This window comes from Pistacia vera, unplaced genomic scaffold, assembly GCF_008641045.1.
Source record: "Pistacia vera cultivar Batoury unplaced genomic scaffold, PisVer_v2 Contig768, whole genome shotgun sequence".
Lineage (NCBI taxonomy): Eukaryota > Viridiplantae > Streptophyta > Magnoliopsida > Sapindales > Anacardiaceae > Pistacia > Pistacia vera.
The window spans coordinates 13,715-32,899 of NW_022196632.1; the positions used below are offsets into that span (position 1 = coordinate 13,715).

The following is a 19,185-nucleotide window of genomic DNA, read 5'->3' on the forward strand; positions in this document are numbered from 1 at the left end:
GGGTCGGGCCAGATTTCTGGATCCATGGGTGTTGAACCCGTATGAAAGTCCAGGTCCATTCATGCGGGCAAACTTAGTTGCTCCTAATCGAGCTTCCTCTAAGGCCTGATTTCTCTCCTCTATTCTTTGGGCCACTTCAATTATTTGAATTAAAGAGTTGGGTTGGGCTAAACGAACTTTAGCTCTGATCTCAACTTTTAGCCCATTAACAAAAGCAGCCTATAATACCTCTTCCTTCTCCTCAACCAAAAGTGCAGCCACCGCTTCAAACTGCCAACGAAATTCAGCCATTGAACCAGTCTGTCTCATCGCCATTAAGGACTCATAAGGATTATGTTCCTGTGATCCGCTAAACCTCTAGAGTAGTGCAAGTTTAAACATGGCCCACGAACTTGTCGGAGTTCTGGATTCAGTCCACTGGAACCAGTTGATGGCCTCAACTTCCATACAAACGGCCGCCGCTGTCAGTTTCCCTTGCTCAGATATTTCGTTAAGGTTGAAGTAATGCTCTACTCTAAAAATCCATCCGTAAGGGTCCTCGCCGGAAAATATTGGCATTTCCAATTTTCGTCCTCCCATTTCACTGCGATTTTGGTTACTGTCACCAAACTCGTTAGCTCCATTAGGATTTTCTACTTGGTGAGAGTGAACATTTCCCGATGAGCGCATCTCCGTTCTGCCAGCTTCTTCGTCCTTTCTTCGCACCCAGGATTGTATCTCTACCAAACATTCTCGGATAGTACCCATTTCAAACCCTAACTTTGTAACCTATTTCTCAACATTATCCATTTTAGAATCCATTCTCGTCACAACCATTACCCAGAAACCAATGCTCTGATACCACTTGATAGAACACCGACCTGTAATTCACCAAATAACACAAGAAAAATCTATCCAATACCAATTCACAATCAATAATCACAGTCAAGAAAAGGAAATAACTCTCTATATTGACGTTAAAATAGAACAGTACATCCAGAGATCATGTTCTACCATCTACCCAGTGAACAAGCAACAAATAGGAACAATTCTAAGTACATCAAAAAAAAATAAAGATAAGACTGAACTTCGAGGGTCAGTCACCTCCCCTTCCAAACCTCAACCTTCTTTTCTGAATATCCTCAATTCCTTCTCTCCCTCACTTTTATTCCCTGACACCTTTTTGCTCCTAACCGAATTCTTCTTCCATCCAATCTCATTAGGCCACCTGTCTTCCCAAAAACAAGTCCTAACCTCATGCATAGCAAATATTCCTCTACTTCTCACCTCTACCCTTCCTACTATAGACCGGCCTCCCAAGTTGCTCATCAACCACAAACCAAAATTTGGTATGAAGCTTAATTTCAAAACACTGAAAGAAGTTTTCTTCTCGTAATTTAATGTCTATTATTCATAAATTCATGTATAATTGTTCACATTATTTTTTCCAATATTTCAAAAGTAATGCATGATGATAAAGTGAATTTACTGTTTCTATCACTCATTAAGTAAAAAGATTTCAATCTATTACCTCTACAAGGTAATAATGGTAAAGGGTCACAAAAATCACACTGAGGGATTACTGCCATCTAATGTCAGAAGAACTTTGTATAATTGTGGACGTCGATCACGAAATACTCCCCAACTACATCTCTTGGATTTAATTTTATCAAGATCAAATTGTGCTACAAGAACTGCTTCCTCTTTATCATCAGCAGTGGCAACAATTTCTCCAGTTGGTCCTGTCACCAAAGTAAAATATATAACAGATTCACAACATGCACAAGTTTGTCATGTATGACTAAATAGCAAGCTAATAGAAGAACTAAGTACCTGCTATAAAGGAATTCCCATAGAATGTAATTTTACTGTTACCATGCTCAGTCTCAATTATTTCTGTCCCAATGCGATTTGAAGCCACTAGAGGTACCTGAATCAGTCAAGTCTAGGTCAATCTCCTTTGCAAATATTGTCATTTTTCAAAACAAACTCATATACTTAGAGGCACAACAGGCATTGACATCTAACCACTGAAATATTGGCAACTGGAGTTCATATAAGCAAGGAACATTATAAGATAGACAAATGCAAGGACCGAGGATAATCCTGTGGGAATGGTACGGGCACAATAAATAATAAAAATACATCCATATTTTTATTAAATCGTGAACACCATTAAACGGATAAGAGTTGGCAAGTATTCATATGAGATGGGACTACATATTATCAAATTTCTACTCTTCAGTAAGGCTCACAATCGTAGGATAAAGATGGCAAGCTAACCTGGAATAAACTAGATCAATTTCACTACTAAACCAATGTTGCCGGCCAAGTAGTCTACATAACTTACCACATTAGCCCCAGCATGCCCTTGCATCACTCGTTTCCAGTGATCACAAGAATCAAGCCCATCATCTTGAGGTTCAGAACCGATAGCGGTAGGGTAAAACAATATCTCAGCACCTTGCAGAACCATGGCTCGGGCTGCCTCCGGAAACCACTGATCCCAGCATATTGCTAGCATAAAAAGGAAGTAGTTATTAGCTTTTGTCTAACTTCACTTCTCATTGAATAAGATGAAACAAAACAATAGTGACCATAAAGAAAACATCAAATTTGCAAAAGCCACTTGTTTGATACACCATCCTTTGGGTTTACCCAATCTTAGTTCATTCATAGTCTACCTTAGATCATTTGCTAATCAAAAACCACCCTTGAACCCTAATGCTGTCCAAGTATGTTAACATGACATGGGCAATCTCGTAAATGCGCATGGAGGATTTTATTTTAAACCCTATATGAACTTCACTAACCCAACTGTTTTTCCTCTCCTATCTTCGACCACTGCCTCAAAGATGACCACCAACATAAACTTAGAATCCCATAACCATTTGCATTAAAACCCATACAAAAAAAACCCACTGCATAAAATAGATAAAGTTACAAAGCTTGTCTGGCAGTTCCTGTATTTGACAGATTTGGTTCTAGTGGTTTATGTTTGTTATAGTTATAAATCCTTTTTGTTAATGGTTTCTTGTTCCAGTATATTTTCCTTCTCTTTTCCTGAGTTTACTTTGAATTGATTCCCGTTAACTCTCTTTTGGGAATATAGTTCTGTAAAGGCCGATCAAAACTGCCTATATGGCAAGAACACTGGTTTCTGAAGCTAATATATGTCTACTTGTATAAAACTCCTGTTTTCTGATGAATGTTGGTTAAAGATCGGCAGTCATCAAGTTTGGCTCCATTAAATTGAAGTCAAGGTTTACAATAAACCTTATGAAAGGTAACTTGAAATGCACCTGTCTCACTATATATGACTAACTTCTCCAGTATACCATGGAATTCCCTTCTTACTAATAGCTATACCCAACCTGTTGGGCAAGGGAAATGATGAAACCATATGATGGCTAAGGCTAACCTAATGTTCATGCCAGCCAGACAATCTTCTAAAATTTCACAAATGCAGAGACATTTAATTAAAGTGGTGCAAGAGAATTAGATGTTTATATTTCAAGCTTGATTGTGGTTATTGATTGTAACAAAAAAAAAAAAAAAAACACATATGAGCATTTCTAGCATTTACAAGCTTAATTGCCGTAGTAATCATGATGAAAATTTGGGGGGACATAAGTAATTTAAACATAATATCCTTAAATTATTCATCACTCTGCAAAATTAGCGTAAGTGAAGGAAAAATGATATTTTCACAAATATTTCTACCTCTAAAGTAAAGAATTGGAAAGCATAAGGGCTCACGTGGTTTTTTATTAAAACTATCATAATTCCCATCTGAGTGATTATTAGCAAAAGTTTCGGTGTAGTTTATGAAATCTTTCCCTTTTTTTCTTTTGTTGATGATAGGAATCATTCATCTACTTAAAATTTACAAGCATGTCCCAACAAAATTTAAAATATTAATAAAATACAAAATCTAATAAATATACTGAAATTCAATAAAAATGCTTACCCACTCCAATTTTTGCGAATTTAGTTTGGAAAACCTGTTCATCAATACCACTAGTAAGTAAACTTGTTAAGGCAACTGACCACGTGAAAACTACAGAAGAGCATCAAGCTTATGATGAAATTATGCTAAGTACCAACCTTAAACCCAGTGTCCCCAGGATTAAAGTAGAACTTTTCCTGATACCCTGAAAAGGTAGGGAAAGTACCCCAGATTTTAAAATCACAAAAAAGACAAATCATAGCAGATTCAAGCAACAAAGCATCCCTTTTAGATACCTGGTCCATCTGGGATATGGGACTTCCTATAAAGTCCAAGATCGGTTCCATCAGCATCGATAATAGCAATTGAATTGTAATGGGCAGTGTTTGCCTCTTCAAAGAAGCTAACTGGTATCACTACGCCCAACTCTTTTGCAAGCTTCTGCATTCTGGACAATGACAATGTACACATATTTTAAAGAATTTTAACTGAATTGAGTCTGAAGCAGATGAAGTTCCACTTAAAAGATGTTTAATTACACTAGTGGCTGATTAATAGCCACTGTCTTAATTGGCAAGAGTTTGAAGGATCCAGCCAAACAAGCTAAATTATTTACCTGAGAATTGTAGGGTGTCCCTTATAAGGCTTAGCTCGCTGAAAGAAATCTTCCCTTTGTGCTTGACAGAAATAATAACCCTCAAAGAGTTCCTAAAGACAAACATAGGAAGAACAGCATGTAAGCTTAAGCAATATCTCGATAAAAGGTTTTGGAAATTAGAGTCACAAGAAAAAGTCATGTGCATCATCTCCTCAAGTTTACGACAAAAAACCAACAGATGCTACCATCAATTACAATACTGAAGCATAAATTCAAACCTAATAGAATAAAGGATTCCTCCCTTTATCATCGATGCTCAATAAATCTAATTACTATTGATGATCCAGGTTCTTTAATATTATTTTTTTTTTTTTGGTGAAAAATGACTCTTCCACCATCTATTGAAGGCAGAAAAAAGATCCGAAACCAGCTCAGCAGCCGAAATTAGATCTCCATCAATCACGTTGCAACTATATGAAATTACGAATGTTGACATCATTTCTAAAAATTGCATTTTTTGCATTGAAACATCCATTGCAATCCCTTCCACATTTCAGTGGACCAAATGTTAATGATAAACTTTCTGAAAATCGTATGTATTGGATGAGATGCTTACTTGCAATCTTGACTGACAAACAGCATAAATATACTTGTCCCCTCAACAATATAAATAGGCTCTGGTATCTTCCTCTCAGAAGAAAATAAGGTATTGCAATGAAGCAAGGGCGTGCCAACTTCAACCTTGCAGTTAGTAAATTTATGTGGCTACATAGAAACTTTGAAAAGCTAGAGGGAAAATTTCCTTAAGTTTAATAGCTTCAAGTATCGCCAGGGAAAACAGGAATATAGGTGGCACTTTTTACAGTATTAAAACTTTCTATGTAGCACCGTGACATTACCACCAGTAATCCCCTCAGATTAATTTCCACAATAGGAACAAAGCCATCCAAAAAATGGTGCTTCATCTTTTCACCAATTCCACACATTCTCCCAACATCCCTTCCAAGATGGTCTTCCTACCACAGCTTGCTCCATTGAGATGATATCAAAAAGCACTATATAGGGCTGATTAGTTAGTCCAAACTGTAAGTCTGTTAGAAGTCCATTACAACATCCATAATGCACTGACTTCTTTTAGATCCACCCAAGAACAAGGAATGCCACCAAAGGCCAACCATAGATAAATAATCACTTTGAATGCCCACAAGAACTGATTAGCAGTCCACACAAAATTCACAGCAGCCCCTATAGCTGTTTTTAAAAATTTTCATTTTTTGGTTGGGAAAAAATTCAACAATTACGAAATAATTGAGTTTTCTCCACCCATCTTGACTTTTATCACCAGTATCTCTTTCTTTTTTAAATTACCTAACCTTGTTTGAAGACAACATTGCTCCAGAAATTTTCAATAAACATAAAAAATAAATAAAAATTTAGCAAGCAAAAGAACCTATCCAAAAACTCTCAAGTTGAGACCTATATGGCACGACTGTTCAAAGATGAAGGATAAATATATCAAATAGTTTAAACTCTCTACACCAACTCAAGGTAATGTATTCACAAGTAAGCCTCCTTTTACTTCTAAAATCTAGAATTTAGCAAATAAATGAGTTGTTTTTTAGTTACAGGACAGAATAATGAGTTAATAAGTGTGTAAGAAATCAGAAAAGCAAATAAATTAAAACATGATGCAAATTCAAAGATACCTCCAGTGTGCGTGCGTCCATGAAATGGAGCCTAAAGGCAAAGGAAGCAATATATATACTCTGATATGAACAATACATGATTAAAATAAAGAGCAGTTACCTGAATAAGGATGATGTTTGCACCCTTTGCATGAGCAGCTCTAACCAACCTGCAGAGATGGAAGGTTAATCCGAATACTAAGTGCAATAGTACAAAATAAATAAATAATAATAATAAAAGAGGCCAGATAAGTCATGCTTAATCATTTCCAGGAATGAATTTCACCTAAAAGAAACGTGAGTGCTTGGGTGATATTTGAAGACAAACTTAAACTTTTTCAGAGAATTAATCAAATGAAACCCACCTTGAGGCAAGTAGCAGGCAATCATAGAACAGCGGAAATTTAAGAAAATAATGAAAGCATCCTACGAAAGTATCATATTTGAGTTAGAAAAGCGAAAGAAAGGAAAAGGACCTTTCAGCAGTGGCAACATTAGTGGAGACATCATCGGTGCAAGCAAACTGCAGAGCTGAAACCACCACTTCACCTCTCCTTCCATTCTCCATTTCTACTTTCTTGACGAGAATTCAAAACTCAGATGTGAAGAAGTGGTGGTTGTTGACCTTTTTCCCCAACTCACCGTCAATGTGGTTCTTGTCTGTAGATTTTATTTTCTGGGACAAAAACAACTTTGGGATTTTTGTGGATTTTGGTGTAGGTTACCATCACGGGAAGGGTTTTAAAAATTTTACCACTCCAATTATCATCCCAATTTTATCACATAAAAAAGGAAAAAAAAATAGCCCTCTCTTCAGATTATGTATATTAATCCGTTTAAGGTATATTATAATTTTGATTTAAACTAAAAAATAAAAAGTTCATCTTAAACGTTTAGTAGTGATGCTGGTAACTTTATTCCATTGGTTTACAAGGTCATAATTAATTAGTGAAGTGAATAAATAATGTTATATAATAATTTGTATATATGAATTTATATACTGTGTTTAAAATAAATGGCTTGCTATCCCACCACAAAACTAAATGCAATTTGATTATGTTGTAACTATAAAATGCAATGGAACTTGGAGGATGCTCAGTTCTTATAAAGCTAAAACAAAAACCCATTTTCTGGAACACCATTGCCAGACTCAGGATATAAGCAAATTGAAGAAAACTATAATCTGTCGAAATAAGCAGAGAATAACAAACAAAATGGAGACAATACATGAAGTAGTTTGATTTATTCTAATTACTACATGAATTCAGTGAGATGTGATAGTCATGGGAGCTATCGTCCATTGTTCTCATATTCATCACATGCATGTCATTCTCAGTCCTGAACTTCCTCTTCCTTCTTCCCGCGTGATTTGAGATACCATCCCAGAGCACCAAGACCAGTTACAGTACCTGCCACAACTGCATAGTTTCTGTATTTGTCAGTTGATACTTTCTCGGTTGATGCTCCAGCAGTTGGGGCCGAGCCACTTGGTTTGGCATCACCTCCACCCCCTGAGGTAGTAGCTGGTTTCTCTTCTGGCTTGGGTCCCTGAAATTATGATTCATAAAGCATAGGTTTTGGCTATTACCATTCTACCACAAGCTCATAAAATTTCCGAGAAAAAAATATATATATATATTAATTGGCAAAGCAGTCCAACATGTTTTCTAGATTGATCTTACAGACAGAGGAAGCTCAGAATTACTAAACACCTCAACGACGACATGATCTGGACTGTTGTGCACAGGGAATTTTACATAGATTTTACCAAAATAAGTTTCCAAATGAGGAGCCTAATCCAATCTATCTACCGAATTAAAGAGTTAAACATGGACAAAGACACTCCTAAAAGCTCTAGAGAGTAAAGAGCTTCGATAAACATGGCAAATACACTTGTTTGTGCATCAAGATTCTACAAAAAAATTTCTCTTTTCTATAAAAACCCTAAACTAATGTTACAAAAAGCGCTCAAGCAGTCATAACATCTATCTTGATGAAGCTTGCAACCAAAAGCTTTTACTGAGTGCTCAAACACTAGAACATTCTAAAAATTGGCATATAACCTATTGAGCCCTCAAAATAGACCATTAAATGCAAAAACTGGATCATACCTTTTGTGCCAGCTTCTCCAATTTCGCTTGTTCAGTTTTCTGCAATATTACAAATATTTATGAAACAGCGTCCAAAAGAATCACCGCAATATATACAAGCAAATATTTCAAACTATAATACATATTCTTGTCACTCACAAAAATATTGATAAAGCAAGCACATGTTGTCTTAAAGAATCAACTATAAAAGTCTAACTCAGGATAAAAGTATAATAACACTGTCTCATCCACATACATAATTTTCATGTTTTGTGGTTCCTGCATACCAATACTAGTATCTACTATTAAGGATTATTCAGTGAATTTGAGCAAGTCGCCATTCTAACACAATAGAACACCATAAAGTAGGAAAAATATACATGTACGTGTTTATTGATTTTATTTTTTATTTTTTGATAAGAAACATAAAGCACAACTTATTACAGCAGGTATCTTGATAAGCTGATGCCAAGACCCTGAGTTACAGTGAATTCCAGGTAAAACTTAAGTTTGCACCCATGTATTTACCTACTTACAGGATGCCCAGTTAAAAAGGGAGAGAGAATCATCACTTTGATACAAAAGAATGACACTGAATGCAATGTCCTCTCTAAATGTGCTTACACACAGACACAAAATGCAATGTCCTCTGTAAATGTGCATACACACAGACACACACACAGAAAGCTTAAGTGTATGCATCAAAGATAATATGTACATTACCTTGATGTAAACATTTTCTGCAGCTTTTTCCTCCTCACTAAGAACTTTGCCACCGCTAGAGAATCTTCGGGAAACATATCTTGCAAAATTCCTTGTTGCCATGATAGCTAATTATATAGTCCCTGTAAGTAGAACAATGGACAATGAGCTTCCAAAACAACCGTAAAACTTGATCAACTAATGAAATTAGTCCAAAACTCTAAAAGAGAGAATGTAGTTTTGTAACTACAGAAGGAAAAGAAAGAAAAAAAATCTCCCCAGATCACATATCTGGCTCATTTCATATACTTGCTGACTGCCAAATTGGCGGCTTATCAACCCTGTCCAAACTCTAAAAAGCAGAATGTGGCTTTGTAACGACACAAGGGAAAGAGAAAAACATTTCTCCAATTCAAACATCTGGCTCATTTCACAAACTTTTCAACTGAAAACTTGGTGGCAATCAACAAGAATATTACACCTTGCTAAAATAAAACATCGTTTATTTCTTTAAAGCTCATAATAAACCAGCCCCCAAAAGCAACACATAACATCAATTCATCAGCTGTCCTATAACAACAGAAGGGAATGCAGCTTCTGATGGCCATTAATATATAATTCTAGCTAAACCATGAAATCATTTTTGCACTCATGTATGCTGTATATCTGTACAAACCTACAATATATCAGTCTGCCAATGAGTTCATTGATAAAGCAAACAAATAAAAAAACAACAACAATAATAATACTAATAATGAGATGAATCCTTCACAGGTCAACCCCAATTCCTAATTTCCAAATTGAATGTCTCTAAAATTATACACATGAAAAACAGTAGAATAACTACCTTCACATTGTATTGGTATTTCCAGAGATAACAAAATTTCAAAATATGTTTAAATAGCTTCTCCAATAGCTATTCTAATGACCTGACCGAGATTGTATAATAAAAAAGACTATGCTATATCACAAATTCACAATAATTGAATCACATTATATTTGGAGAAATTACATCCAAGCTTATCAAAACTTCAACCAGACGGAGCATTATGAAATTGGGTTAGCTAAATGAGCTACTACATCCAAATAACTAAACCCTAACCCAGCTAATGCTAATGTAAATATCTAAACTCGACCCACAAATAAGAAAAAGCATTAGCAGGATTTTCAATAAATGAAATGATAAACAAATCCATCAATTACATAATAATCATTGTATTAAAAAATTGAAAAATACATCAAAGGAGAACAGAAGAGACTAGAAGCGAAATATAACTCCGATTAACCACTATCAAAAAATCAAGAGTCGGCGACTGGAAAAATTTTCAAGAACATAAAATCTAACAATTTTTAAACGAAAAGAAATTGAGAAAAGAAATAGAAGTAAATTTAATTTTTAAGGTTTAAAGAAATTGAAATGGCTTACTTCGGCAAATGAAGCGGTCCACAGAGCGATGTAGAAATGAAATGGTGAGATTTTTTAGCTTAGTTTCCTAGTTGTATAGGGTTTGATGGGGGTTTTAAAGCGGACCCAATGGATATGATTTACGGGAAAGAAGATGCCCACCGAGTGATTCAAGAAAGAAATCGTTAGGATAAATTAAATAAATAAGAATAAGTAAAAGTCAATTTTTAATATTAATCTTAAGTTTGTAAAAATTTATATAACAAAAAATTAGAGTAATTATAATGGGATTGAATAAAATCTGCCTTTAAATTATAAAAAGCTTAATTAATTTGACATCTAAACTCTAATTAGTTTTTAATTTTAAATATTTTAAGATAAGTGAATATTGATATTGATATTTAATTTTTTAAAATAAAAAGAAAATCGTAAAGCCACTAAAGTTAGCTTGTGATGATATAGGATGCATGAATATTAAACGTGTCAAATGCATACACATTTAAGATAAGTGAATATTGATATTCATACACATTTAAGAATATATCATTATTACATCAAATGCATGATACATGACAGTTGCAATTGCATAATATGCGTGAAAGTTCACATTTGTCCCTACTGCATGAATATTAAACATGTAGCAGATTCATAGAAATTAGGAAATTATAATTAAGATTCTTAAATATGTTTCTTGGTTTTGCTTTGTTTTTCAGATTCTTGAGATTGCATTTAAGAATGAAACGGTTGGCTTGAGTAATAGTATTATTGAGGAGGGTTTTCTGTCTCTTACTTAGAACTGTTTTGTATTGTTGGAACTATTGACATAGTTATGTAAATTATGTTTAAATGGAGGGTCAATATTCAGAATAATATTGAACAAGTAAATTAAATTTTTTGTTTTCATTTTGCATATTTGTTCATTTCATTTGGGTAGAGATTGCAAATCAAGTAATAGTCAAGAGGAGATGGTTTTCTTTTGATTATGGTAGAAATTACTAAAAACATTAGTATTAGTGTAATATAAGGCAATAGAATATAGGTATAGTATTTGCAGATCGTACAAGCAAGTTGAGTAACAACAACAAAAAAAAAAAAAAAAAAAAAAACTCAACGGGTAGAAACAGAAAAACTAGTTAACAAGGCTATTTTTCTGACAAAAAGTAACGATAAGGAAATAAGAAGGTTGTTGGCTTAATCAATAAAATATCATTTCAACAACTTTCATTTGTGCCAGTAAAAAACACAATTGAACAATTTTAATTAGCACAAAAACAAAAATGGTTTCCTCCATCAAAATAACAAGCATGAAGATCAAAATTTATGGGGAAAAATTAGACTCATCAGCATAACGGTTTCCTAACGTAAAAGATGGAAACAACCTATCTATCCATGACACAGTGAGAATATGGTTTTCTTCCTCTAGGTATTGGTGGCTCTTGTGTAAATCTGCTGGCTAGCATGAGCTGATATCATCCGGATAGAACCTCTTGCCATCAAATCATTAATTGCACAACGTGCCAATGACCCATTGATCTGATAATGGAGAAAAAATAACAAACAAACATCATGCCAACTCTTAATGAATTGTCTAACTCCATAATTAATCAAAAATGCATATGCACTCAAGTGGATATTAGTATTGATCAAGGACTAACATTGCACCTCAAAATTTCTTAAACAAAATAGGTGTAATTTAATCAGAAAAGACAGAACACAAAAATAGCATAGCATATGAAAAAGAAATTGCCCTCAGATCTCATAGCTTAGAATAGATCATACATGGTATACACTAGTGGCACTAATCAGAACCTTTACACACCACCAAAGAGGTACACACTAACACACACAACACACACACACATAGTAATAAGAGAGAGAGAGAGAGAGAGAGAGTGGTGGCATGTAAAGCTTATGAATACGAAACACAACCATTTAATACTGTTGATTTGTCCATCATTGGGCAAAATAGTGATGCTTGATACAGAATATAATCAACCAACAGAAAAAATAAAATAAAATCAACAACAATACATAAATGAAGGGTAAGAAAAAATAAAATGGTACAGTTCTATAAAGATGCAATAGTAAGAAAAAATAAAATAGTACAGTTCTATAAAGATGCAATAGTCATATCGCATTTAACATATATAGCAATGGAGCGCAGATCCAATTTTGGACCCATGCCCTCAAAGCTAGAATGACATTTTCATAAGCCAATAACCAAATTTATGGGTTGCATATCAAGCATGTGGGGCCAATTTTTGGACATATGCAACTGAAACATCGCTAGATATATGTTTTCACCATAAGCAAAATCATGGTATCAAATTGAAAGAACAAAAAAGTAAACCAGTCTAGAAGCACACTCATTTTGTAGGGAAACCACAGTTGAACAGAAACCAAATATGGGAATTCAATTACACACCACTTATTCCATTTCCCTTCCATCATTCTTTTCCCCTCCCATTTCCTTTTCCACCAACCAAAATTATAGCCTTTCACAATGCCAATAGTTAAAACACATGATGTTAAGGCATAAAAAACATTCTCCTATATCAGCATTAACTTTATTTATGTTATTCGATATAGAACCTTCTGTAATAACAATAAATCTTTGGATAAGATGTAATAAGCTAGACATTTGAGAAAATCAAGGCTAATTGAAAATATATAATAATATTCCAGATAGCTTCACATAAAGTTGCAAACTATTAATTTACTATGCAATATTTAATGTTCTAAATCTAACAAGTGAAACAATCACCAAAAATAAATCAAGTCTAAAATTATATAAGCTAAGTGCGTACTCTCAGTCTGTCAGATAGGATTGAAGGAGTAACAAGCTTGTACTTGGGAACCTCCAAAAGAAGCTTGTCATACGTTGCCTGGTCAAAAAAAACCATGTTGTTCACCTTCTCCTTTTGCTTTCCCTTGCTCCATTTCTGCAATCCATCAAGCAGAATAAATTGTCCACCCATATTCATATAACACAACATATTCATGAAAATGACTAATAACCTGAAAACTACAAACTGAACTCAATAAATCAAAATCCATAGACTAATTTACCTTCTTCTTCTGCTTCCCTCCACCAGACTTCGCAGGCTTTGAGGATGGAGGAGGGGCCTTATCCTTCTTCGGTGCCTGCCACGATAATATGAACACAATTTTTTTTCATTTCAAGAAAAAAATGACATGCTAACACTTAAGAAATTAAATCAAATCCACTCAAAAACATCAGCTTCAGCTTTCTCATTTTCCCTTTCAAAAATAAAAATTAAGTTACAAGTTCATGTTGAGAAAAGAAATAAATATTGAAAACAGTAAATATCTCAGACATAAATCATAGTCACCTGGGGGCACTAAGAAAAACCTATAAGCAATTAATTACACTGAGCTAATCTAGTTACAGTAGCTAACAAATCTAAAAGCAATATCAGATAATTATCTCATTTTCTCTGTTTAATTACTAAGAAAAGACATGAAAAAAGAAAATAGAAATTATTTGGTCACTTAGAAAAATTTTGGATGAGATGAAGTACTAAACAATGGAGTAAACATTAGCTAATAGATACCCAATCTACTAAACAGGATCATATTTTTCTCATTTTATTTGCGTGAGATTTTTTCAGACACCACACAGAAGGCGAAGGACTTGAAGATGGATTACCATTATGCTTGGTGTAGTCGCAGGAGAAGTCTGGAGTGAAGAAGGAGATGCGGCAGCACAGAAGAAAATACTGGAGCAAAGCAAAATATAAGGTTTGGCGTGCTAGGGTTTTGACTTATTTTGACTAACGTGCGCATATAGTGTTGTGTACTTCCGTAGTTAGAGTGTTTACTGTTTAGACATGTATTGATAATATTTTCTACAATAAAGCCAGGGACACCGAAAAACCTGTATCAAAATTGTGTACCAGTCTATCTGTAATACACCTTTGAGTGTTTTAATAATTTTTTTCTAGTAAATAGTCGTCCATCAAATTTGGATGATCGTTCACTCATATGGATAATATGGACGGATGGATATGGACGGGGGTCTATATACTAGGGATAGGTATCCCCATTTAAAGAACGCCCGTTCATAAATAAAATGAAATAAATTTTTTTTATAAAAATTAGGGATGGTCGTTCATCCGTTATGGACGACCGTTCTTTCATTTTAGATGAACGTCAGTAAATAAGAGACGTCCGTTCTTAAAATAAAAAAATTTGGAGACCACCATCCATAAATTTTGGACAGCCGTCCTTAAGTTTGGACGGGACGGCTCCTTAAGTTTGGACAGGCGTCCATACTTTAAAAAAAAAAAAAAAAAAAAACATTCTAAACAGTAAACACCTCTTCTTCTTCGCCATCTCCTCTCTTTTTCTTCGTCTTCATTCCCCATCTTCTTCGCCTTCTGAATTGCTTGGGAACCCATTCTTCGACATCAAATGCACCTGAAAAATTCAAGTTCATATGGTTTCCTTAGATAAAGAATCTACTTCCTCTATAATAAGCAGCATGGAATTCTTATTAGCATATCTCAGAGATATTGTCCATGGAAATGGACTTGCAATTAAGGACCAGTAGCCCCAACTTTATCTTATCACATATAACAGAGTGAGACATGGATGCTAACTGGTGTCAGAGGTTAGATAGGTTAATGCAATTCAAGATCATCAGCACCATGATCCAAGTAAACATCACAGACTCCCTCCGTCACCTTTTCTGGAAATGTTTGAGCAAATCTTTTATTTTGCTCTGCAAAGTGTTTCAGTTTAGCCTCATGCTCCATTCGTCTTTGATACTCCAAGGTTTCTTCAAGCTTTCTTTCCTCAGCTTCAAGCTCAATTTTACGTCTAAATTCCTCTTCCAGAAGTTTTAAGTCATCACCATTCACAGAAACACCAGTCTCTGAATCTGGATGATCACCATCAGATTCTGGATACGAACTGCACTAAGCCATGAATTCAATATATTAACAATAAACCCCCTCCCAGTATAGCATCTATTTACAAAAAATGGTGGCATGTAATAGAAAGAGTGAGGGCATATGTGCAAAGAAAGAGCAAAAGGAAGACATACACCCGCTCAGACGTCTCATCATGAACCATATCATGTTGATTACCACCAACGACTGAAAAATACGAAAATATTAGACTTGCATCATGGATTTTGTACGTACAAACAAAAGAAAACCACAAACTTGAAACCTTTAAATCCTTGGTTTTCCTGAAATCTTTGTTTCTTTTTTTATCCTTCGTCTTATCAAGTGTATGCTTCGAGTTATCACTACCTCCTCGGGCACCCTTCTTAGAATCAAGTGCAAGTTCTGCCAAAAATGCTTCCCTTGCAGCATCAGACTTCTCTGTGGCATCTTTCTCTGTGTTATCAAGTACTTATCATTTCAAGTCTTATATTGTTTCATCTTCTGTTGATTCTAGTGTGGAAGGAAATCCGGATATTGTTGTTACAGTTTTATACAAAGAAAAGAACAAGTTTATTTTTCCATCAGTAGCAGCAGTCGTTTCAACTTCTGTCCTTGCAACTGCAATGGCTATTTTATGGGGATTTAAGAGAAGGAAAGAAGGTATGAACACCGCTAACCTTATATATTGACTCAGAAATAAGAATTTCTAGCACTGCATGTGCACACAGAGAATTGCCAAAGGTATCTCAAGCTGTAAGGAGGAAATCTGAGAGGACTAGTATACACTAACTCGTCCACGAAACAGTTTTTATTATATTTATTTTCTTTTCTTAATCAAGTCAGAATCATTAAATCTTATATTTATGTTCAATGAAATGAGAAACTAATTTTTTTATTTTTTTTTTAATTGCAGTAGAGAAATGGTGGTTATCGTTGATTATATTAGGAGCAGCTCTATTGGTTCCCCTGTTCTGCTACTTATGCTATTCGGTATGGAAAAAACGCAAGGCTAAAGGTATGACCAGCTGGAAAAAACAAATATGATTATAAATTCCGAATCATGCATGGTGATTAGAATGGGTTCCCATGCAATTTAGAAGGCGAAGAAGATGGGGAATGAAGACGAAGAAAAAGAGAGGAGATGGCGAAGAAGAAGAGGTGTTTACTGTTTAGAATTTTTTTTTTTTTTTTTAAAATATGGACGGGCGTACATTAGGAATGGACACCGTCCAAACTTAAGAGACGGCCGTTCAAAATTTATGAACGGTCGTCTCCAAATTTTTTTCTCTTTTTATTTTTATATTTTAGTTAAGGACGGGCGTCCCTTATTTACGGACACCTGTCCAAAATGAAGGGACGGCCGTCCATAACGGATGAACGACCGTCCCTAATTTTTATAAAAAAAATTTATTCTATTTTACTTATGGACGAACGTCCTTTAAATGGGAACGTCCGTTCTTGGTATATGGATCCCATCCATATAATATGGACGGGCGTCCATGTGAGTGAACGGCCGTTCAAATTTGATGAACGGCCGTTCACTAGAAAAAAATTATTAAAAAACTCAAAGGTATATTACACGTAGGGTGATATATAATTTCGGTGCAGGTTTTTCGGTGTCCCTATCTTTATTGATATTTTCACTCCTTTTTCAAAATTTTCGTAATAAGGTTAATGACGTTAATCCCGTAGATATGATAAAAAGACAAAAATTTGGAGCTTTTCGAAATAATATTCTTCTGCTCTTAACTTTTAACGTTAAAATAAACGGTGAAAAAATAATTTAATAATATTTACAAACTCATAACTTTGTAAATTTTAACGACTCATTTATTCATTTAATAGTATATTAACGGAATGAAATTTTTTGTAATTTTATCATATCTTAGAGGTCTATTTAACCTTTTTTAAATAACTTTTTATTTTACATATATAAAATATATATAGAATATTTACTTATCTTGAAAATTGATACATATATTATGAAGAACTATTTTAGTTATAATTAATATATGTTATACTGTTTTGGTATACATGTGATTTGTTTTTTGTTTATAATTTTTCCCAATAGTTAAATACAACAGCTTTTGAATTATTATAAACAAAAAATAAATCACATGCTTTATATATCTTTTAGGTTTTGATCTTTTTTTTTTTTTTTTTTTTGGGATAGGTTGTATTTGACTATTGTGAAAAGATTTCACTCTAAATATATGGCTTATTTATACATTGCAACCAGAATTTCATCATCTATATAAAATATAGAATTGTATTAAGATCATAAGAACACTGTTACAAATTTAATTATAAATTATATTTGTCCATAATAACTAATCAATTTTTTTTGTATATCAGTATTATTTAATAACTAATCAAATACATGTCAATTTTCATATAACTAATCAAATATATAATCAATTTTCATATATAATTAAACCTATAATAATATATACACAATTGTAACTAAATATTAAACTTTTATTTTGTACAATAGAAATAGAATCAAGATAACAATAAACGTGACTTTATTTACTAGAACCATCAACATATTTTTCACCTTTATTTATAAAAAAAAAAAGCTCTTGATTGACATAAAATTTAATAATAATCTTTGGCAAGATAACAATATTCACTACAAAACTAATTACAAAGTTGTCATGGTTTTCATTTTGAATAATACTACACATACAACATTCTCATACAACATTTCTCATATAAAATTATGCTATAAAAGATGATTGGATGAAAGTTTAATTTTAATTTAAAATCAGCTAATCATATTTTACTACATAATGTTGTAAGAGAAATGTTGTATGTGTAGTATTACTCTTTCATTTTTTAGACCTTCAAGGCTTTTGATTTAAAGGTTTATTCACTTCATTATTTATTATAAAAATAAATTTGCATTTTAGTCCCTTGTTTTATTTTCAATTTTTGTTCTCCACCCTCAAGTATCAAATGGACCAATTACATTACCTTTATACGGTAATAGTCGCATACAATATACAAAAAAAAGTTTCATTATAATTGCATGATAATTGTAGATGCTAAAATCTACGATTGCGGAAGTAGGGTCTGATCCTATAAAGTTGAGGCCATTGACAATCCGCTGCACCTGCACACAAAGCAAACAAGCATGAAGCTTACGTAGACACCAGTGTGATGTTTACTGTAAGCACTCCGACGCCCAAGTTAGTAAGGCTGAACGAGAAATTTAGTGAGGGTAAGGGAAGAAAGGGTTACCAGAGGTTAAGTCGAAGAATAGAACCACATCGTAGGTGTATAGCTCTTAGGAGTAAGAGCTTGGGTGCAAGTAGGTGGTATTGAGATTGAATGCCTAAACAAAGGAGTGACCCATGTTTATATAGTAGTTGTAGGATCTTCGTATTCTGATAGGACTCTGAATCCATAAGGAAAGAGGTCTAGTGAATAGGAAAGATCCTGGTTCACTTGACTTATTAGTAATAAGAGTCCTAATTTACTTAAGATACAGAATCTTGGGCGAATTAGGATAGAACCAAACAGAAAGAGTCCTACTTACCTTGGTTTGGAAGGCCCGACCTTAGGTGGGTTATTGGTGTCTCCCATTTTGGAGGAAGGTTGGATTTGGGGCGCACGTCTTGGCCCACGTCATGAGTTCTGATGCTGACCCAACTGAAAAGGGATCATAACCTTCGGTTGTTGTAGTGGAACATGCCTGTTTGGGTCTGATATGGCCCTAGCTGATTTTTTACCCCCATAGTTATCCCCCCACTCTCTAAGCTAAAAAGTATTTAGCTTAGAGAGTAACTGGTTCGAAGGGAGGTTAACCAAGCTGAAAGGCGGTCTACCAGGACAAGTGAGGGTTCCCTTGACTAAGTGAAG

General features: G+C 34.2%; 3 protein-coding genes across 3 annotated transcripts; all 3 read right to left on the bottom strand.

Moving 5' to 3' along the window:
- Nucleotides 1-1,530: 1,530 nt before the first annotated feature.
- LOC116116266 (N-carbamoylputrescine amidase) lies at nt 1,531-6,980 on the bottom strand. The gene is made up of 9 exons (XM_031402371.1): nt 6,688-6,980; nt 6,333-6,381; nt 4,545-4,636; nt 4,225-4,376; nt 4,087-4,133; nt 3,950-3,983; nt 2,330-2,496; nt 1,813-1,909; nt 1,531-1,721 (listed from the first exon to the last, which is right to left on the bottom strand). The coding sequence occupies exons 1-9, from the start codon at nt 6,777-6,779 to the stop codon at nt 1,546-1,548; spliced, it is 906 nt and encodes a 301-aa protein (XP_031258231.1). The 5' UTR covers nt 6,780-6,980; the 3' UTR covers nt 1,531-1,545.
- A 315-nt stretch (nt 6,981-7,295) lies between these two features.
- LOC116116265 (uncharacterized protein At2g27730, mitochondrial-like) lies at nt 7,296-9,141 on the bottom strand. The gene is made up of 3 exons (XM_031402370.1): nt 9,025-9,141; nt 8,323-8,361; nt 7,296-7,759 (listed from the first exon to the last, which is right to left on the bottom strand). Exons 1-3 carry the CDS (start codon nt 9,124-9,126, stop codon nt 7,544-7,546), a joined length of 357 nt encoding a protein of 118 aa, XP_031258230.1. The 5' UTR covers nt 9,127-9,141; the 3' UTR covers nt 7,296-7,543.
- A 2,434-nt stretch (nt 9,142-11,575) lies between these two features.
- LOC116116264 (40S ribosomal protein S25-like) lies at nt 11,576-15,186 on the bottom strand. Its single transcript, XM_031402369.1, has 4 exons — nt 15,115-15,186; nt 13,478-13,552; nt 13,216-13,350; nt 11,576-11,941 (listed from the first exon to the last, which is right to left on the bottom strand). The coding sequence occupies exons 1-4, from the start codon at nt 15,184-15,186 to the stop codon at nt 11,828-11,830; spliced, it is 396 nt and encodes a 131-aa protein (XP_031258229.1). The 3' UTR covers nt 11,576-11,827.
- Nucleotides 15,187-19,185: the final 3,999 nt, after the last annotated feature.

Excerpts from the sequence above, each read along its gene's own strand:
- LOC116116264 (XM_031402369.1), bottom strand. The coding sequence starts at position 15,186 with ATGGAGCATGAGGCTAAACTGAAACACTTTGCAGAGCAAAATAAAAGA. Across the intron at positions 13,553-15,114 it reads CTCAAACATTTCCAGAAAAG|GCACCGAAGAAGGATAAGGC; the intron begins GTGACGGAGGGA and ends TTATCGTGGCAG. Across the intron at positions 11,942-13,215 it reads TCCTATCTGACAGACTGAGA|ATCAATGGGTCATTGGCACG; the intron begins GTACGCACTTAG and ends CTCCATTATCAG.
- LOC116116265 (XM_031402370.1), bottom strand. The coding sequence starts at position 9,126 with ATGGCAACAAGGAATTTTGCAAGATATGTTTCCCGAAGATTCTCTAGC. Across the intron at positions 8,362-9,024 it reads CAGAAAATGTTTACATCAAG|AAAACTGAACAAGCGAAATT; the intron begins GTAATGTACATA and ends GTAATATTGCAG. Across the intron at positions 7,760-8,322 it reads TGGAGAAGCTGGCACAAAAG|GGACCCAAGCCAGAAGAGAA; the intron begins GTATGATCCAGT and ends TCATAATTTCAG.
- LOC116116266 (XM_031402371.1), bottom strand. The coding sequence starts at position 6,779 with ATGGAGAATGGAAGGAGAGGTGAAGTGGTGGTTTCAGCTCTGCAGTTT. Across the intron at positions 6,382-6,687 it reads AATGTTGCCACTGCTGAAAG|GTTGGTTAGAGCTGCTCATG; the intron begins GTCCTTTTCCTT and ends CCATCTCTGCAG. Across the intron at positions 3,984-4,086 it reads CTGGGGACACTGGGTTTAAG|GTTTTCCAAACTAAATTCGC; the intron begins GTTGGTACTTAG and ends ATTGATGAACAG.